The 4,892-nt window shown below is 57.2% G+C and overlaps 1 protein-coding gene across 1 annotated transcript; it reads left to right on the forward strand.

The window, feature by feature from the left end:
- The first annotated feature begins 864 nt into the window (after positions 1–864).
- NKX2-6 (NK2 homeobox 6) lies at positions 865–4,438 on the forward strand. The gene is made up of 2 exons (XM_019556574.1): positions 865–1,062; positions 3,271–4,438. Exons 1-2 carry the CDS (start codon positions 882–884, stop codon positions 3,870–3,872), a joined length of 783 nt encoding a protein of 260 aa, XP_019412119.1. The 5' UTR covers positions 865–881; the 3' UTR covers positions 3,873–4,438.
- Positions 4,439–4,892: the final 454 nt, after the last annotated feature.

Consider the following 4,892-nt stretch of genomic DNA (forward strand, 5'->3'; position numbering starts at 1 on the left):
TCCCGCGGCTCGGGTGGTCTCCCGGAGTCCGGGCTCCGCCGCTTATCTCCCAAACCCGCTCCCTCACGTGACCTTAATGGGGGCTAAACGGCGTCGGGGTTCGCCTGATTGCGGCGCAAGCCAGGGGCCCGCGCTGCCCCCCGCGTGGGGAAACGCGGAGCGGGCGCGGGTGGCTCCGCGCACGTCTGCACGCGCCCCGCGGGACGCAGCAATTTGAGAGACGCGCCCCGCGGGAGCCGAAATGCCACCCGCTACGACTGCCACTCACCCCCCCACGGGCCACAGGGTCCCTTCCGCACCTCGCGCACCCGGCTCCAGGGCAGGACGGCCCCGAGCTCAGGGGTCTCCAGGCGTGCGCCCAAGGCGGTGCCGGCTGGGGCCCTTTTTGGGGCAACATAACCCGAGCCCCGTGCCCAGCCGCGTCCCACGGCGCCCCGCAGCCCCCCGGCTCTTCCTGCCCGCCCGGCCGCGCACTGCTCAGCAGGGGACACCCCCACGGGGCGCCGGGGGGCTGGAAGGGGCCAAGCGGCCCACGGCCTCCACACGCCCCGCGCTGCAGCTCGTCTGCGCGCCTGCGCAGCCAGCCCGGCGGGGCCAGATCGGAGGTTTCCCAAGACACTGGGCGCTAAGCTCGGTGCCTCCGTCCTGGGGGTGCTCCATTTTTATCCCCGCCCCCGAGCAGTGACAGGGCTGACCTTCATCCGGCGCTGCCACGGGCGCCCCCGAGCCCCCCGGGGGGGCAGTCACGTGCCCCGCGGGAACCAATGGCCCCCGCGGGCGCGGGGCGGCACCTGGGCGCGGCGGAGCGGTCGGCGGCCCCAGCCCCGAGGTGCCCGGCGCCGGCCGGCGCCGCTTCTTCCGCGCTTCCCCAGCCCCCGAGGATGCTGCCCAGCCCGGTCACCTCCACGCCCTTCTCGGTCAAGGACATCCTCAAGCTGGAGCCCCCCGCCTGCGCGCGCGAGCAGCACGGAGCCGCCTGCAGCTCCGAGCACGCCGCCTTCGCGGCCCGGGCGGGGCACGACCTCCTGCGGAGCGCCTGCCGGGCGGAGGAGGTGGACCTCGGTAAGTGCCAGAGCTGCGGGCTGGGAGGATGCCGGAGCGGCAGGGACCCGCTCCATCAGCTCTGCCCCCCGCAGGAGCCTCCGCCCCGCGTTTAGGATGCGGGAGGCTGTTGCATTCCCGCCCTGCCGGAACTCGGCTTTAGAAACGATTCGGCGAAGCAAGCAAGCTGGGGTGCAGCGCCGTGCAGGGCTCACGCAGATTCACGCTGCCCCTGGGGTTTTGCGAGACACGCACGCCTACCGCCTAGCCGCCTTCTCTCGGGCCGCCCGTATTACGAGCTACCGGCGGCCCTTGCAGAGGGCAGCACCGGGACACATGCCGCCGGAGTAGCCGAATACCAGGCACGGGGTCTTAAGACGCAACGAGAGGGCGGAAGACACGGAGGGCAAGAAGTCAGGGCCCCGCGGGGGCGGCGGAGGAGCGGGCAGGAGGGCAGAGGCGGGGAGGGCCCCTGCTTTCCGCGCTGGACCCGGGTGCCGCCGGCAGCTCGGCGGTGTTTGAAAGCTTAAGTCTTTAAAGCGGAGAGCTGAAAAATAGACCCAGCACCAAACCCTGCGTTTCATTTCCCCCTTAATGGGATTTTCACAGCGTGGCCTTGTGTTTGCTGACTTTTACTGAAGTTCAGAAAAGAAGACGAAATCACTCGCCGAGTAACAATTATTGCTGCTCCGCAGCGCTCGGAGGAGCGACGCAATAGTGCGGTGTTGACTATGGCCGCGAAGCCGGCCACACAAACGAGAGAGAGACAAACAATACGGATACTTACATTGCTAAAACTGCTCCCTAAAGACCATATATATACTGGATGGTCATTTTATTCCTTTGCTTTCCAGTCTCCTACCTTTAGTTTTCGCTGTGTTGTGCGCCAGAAAAGGGGGACATGCCAGCGTTACGTGGTTCTTCGGGGAAATCCCGGAGCGACTCAAGGACACACCAGACCAACTCCGATGCAAGAGAGCGGGGCCGGTGTGTGCCCCCCGGCCACCCGCCACCCCGCGTTACCCTTCCCCGCGGACAGAGACTTCCGCGCCCCGCGGGAAGACGCGCAGACACCGCCTGCGCGGACGGGGGTGCTCCCGCACGCCTCGGGTTCAAACCAAACCCGACACTGCAAACAGTCACCCCGAAAACACGCCCCGTTAGTGCAGGGGCAGCTGGGGCTCCGGCCGCGTTATTCCGCGCTCCCCGGGGTTTGCTGCTGATGCCGGGGGGCGCAGGACGCTCAGCAGCCCGGGGCCGGCTTGTGGCACGGGTGAGGGGGCCAGGCGTTGTCCCCGAGCCGGCTTTTGAGAGGAGAAACCTCAAGTCGGAACAGCTCCCGCGGCTTTGCAGTCCGGGCAGCGAGAAAACCCGCCCTCGTTTCCCTTGTGTCGACTCTGCGGAGCCCCTCCGCCGACGCCGCAGGAAGACGAGGCGAAGTCGGTGGCAAACTCCGCCGCCTGCGCACGCACGAGGCGCCTTACATTTGCCACGAATCCTTCCTTCCTGTCCTCTCCGAGGAGCAAATCTTGCTTATCACTCCCAGTGAAGCAGGAGCGCTATGTAAGGGAAGGAAGTTTTGTTTGAATATACCATTTGAAAGAATGGTCTCATTCTGGTATCAAGGGTTGGAGTGTCCTTCTGCTGGTGCACCAGAAAATGTAGGGGAGGCAAGGGTGTTTCTTGTGGTATCTTTTCTTAAACCGATTGTATAGTTGGGGGAGATGTTGGACAAGCTTTCCAGCACAAAGTGCCTTTCACACTGTGCCAGAAAGCTTGTCCTACATCCTTTCCAAGGACAGAGTTGGTCCAACAGAAGACATCAGGAAAACACCCTTTCTTTTCATAACGTAACTAGTTTCAGTAAGCTAAGCTTGAGAAAGTCCCTTCGTTGAGTTAATGGAAAGGCTGCTCGGGTTTAACCAGCTTTTACTATAAACGTTTGTGGTAGAGGTGGCTCAACTAGTTGTACTAATAGACATTTCCTACATGTTATTATATGGCAAAAAATAAGCTCCCCTCCCCCCCACCAAAAAAGAGGGGTTAAAGTAGTTGCTGAATTTAGCTTGATCATCTGTAGTCCACAATTAGTGGTCACAACCCCCACCCCACAAAAAGCCCATCACTGTACACAGCCCAAGTGTGAAAAATGCAGCTCAAGTGTGTTTAACCCTTACGGGCAGGACTGGAAGAGGTCTCGCTTAGCTTTGTGCTTGGCCTGTTTTTCAGGGAAGTGTTTGATCGCTGAGTCTTTCGAGATGGAGAAGAAAGAAGAGGACCCCTGTGAGCGCCCCAAGCAAAGGCAGAGGAGAAAACCCCGGGTGTTGTTTTCCCAAGCTCAAGTATTCGAACTGGAAAGGCGATTTAAACAGCAGAAGTACCTCTCGGCACCGGAAAGGGAGCACCTAGCTAGCATGCTGAAGCTCACCTCCACTCAAGTAAAGATCTGGTTCCAAAACAGGAGATATAAGTGCAAAAGACAAAGGCAAGATAAATCCCTGGAGCTCTCTGCCCACCCCCTCCCTCCGAGGAGAGTTGCTGTACCTGTACTGGTCAGAGATGGCAAACCATGCCTTGGGGGCTCCCAGGCTTATACTTCCCCTTATAATGTTGCTATCAGCCCTTACTCCTATAATACCTACTACAGTGGCTACAGCAACAGCCCGTACAGTGCTAACTACAACTGCAGTTATGCTGGGGTGCCCTCTGTGCCAACTAGCACTACACCAGCCGGGCACATCATGAATATGAGCTTTAGCATGTCTAACGCTGCTCAGAACCAGCCAGGCCACTTGCAAGCCACGCTGCAAGCAGGGATCAGGGCGTGGTAACTGGGACGTTAGGACTACCTGGAAGACGTGTGCCCTGAGCAATACCGCCACTGGAACCATCCAGGACACAGACTGAAGCCGGAGAGGCTCAGAAGCCTGAAGGGCATCTCCTGCTCTGTGTATCTGGACATTTCCTGCACAGTCCCAGTCTGCTACACAAGCAATCTGCTGCAGCTCGTCACTGAAGCTGCTGCTTAGAGGACACGGGGTTAGAAGGGGCCCTTGAAGCTACCAAGCTGCGACAACTGGAAAAGTGAACTACTGATTATTTATTTAACACAGGAATTTTCAGCTACATCCCTCTCTCCGTCCCACCCCAAAAAGCATTTGCTTCTCTAGGCTACAAGGACATCCCAATAAGCTGGTGCCTTCCCAAAGGTGATTTGAAAGCAGAGACCATGCATGCATCTGTGCATTTACTTTCGTATGAATGGTTTATTTAAGACTTAGAGCTCCCTTCTCATCCTCTGGAATATAGTTCTGGTATATAATACTTGATTTTTTTTTTTTTCCGGCACACATTTTTGCTTTGTGTAATTTTTCAATTAAATAAGTTGATAACAGTATGTAATTTTCAACAACTTCTGCAATTCCTTTTTCTAACTTTTCCCGCTCATCCTTCCTAGCTCAAAATTAGCATAAAATAGGATTTACGTGGAAATAAATTTCAGTTATCAAGAGGACAAAAAGGGGTCTGAGCACAGGAATGGAAGACTAACTGGAATACTAATCTCCGACATCAACTCCTATTTCTAATCCAGGAGCAGTCTTTTACTTTTCTGCTTCCTTTCCCCTGCATATAACATGGCTACTATACATATCAGCTGCTTCACTGAGAAGTCGGGAGGGTTGGTTAGTTATGGATTATCGGTTCATATGCTTAGCTGGCAAAAGTCAGCCAAACTACACTGATTTCTATGCTGCTATGTCATTTTACATTGACCAAGGATCTGGTCCAACATATGTGAACTGTTTTACAGGTATGAAGAACTTAAAATCAGGGAGAAGGGAACACTCAGG

The sequence above is a fragment of the Crocodylus porosus genome, unplaced genomic scaffold (genome assembly GCF_001723895.1).
Source record: "Crocodylus porosus isolate Cpor-Errol unplaced genomic scaffold, CroPor_comp1, whole genome shotgun sequence".
Lineage (NCBI taxonomy): Eukaryota > Metazoa > Chordata > Crocodylia > Crocodylidae > Crocodylus > Crocodylus porosus.

Bases quoted from the DNA above. Each gene is read 5' to 3' on its own strand.
- NKX2-6 (XM_019556574.1), top strand. From the start codon at position 882: ATGCTGCCCAGCCCGGTCACCTCCACGCCCTTCTCGGTCAAGGACATC. The intron at 1,063-3,270 runs GTAAGTGCCAGA...CCTGTTTTTCAG, and splicing joins GGCGGAGGAGGTGGACCTCG to GGAAGTGTTTGATCGCTGAG.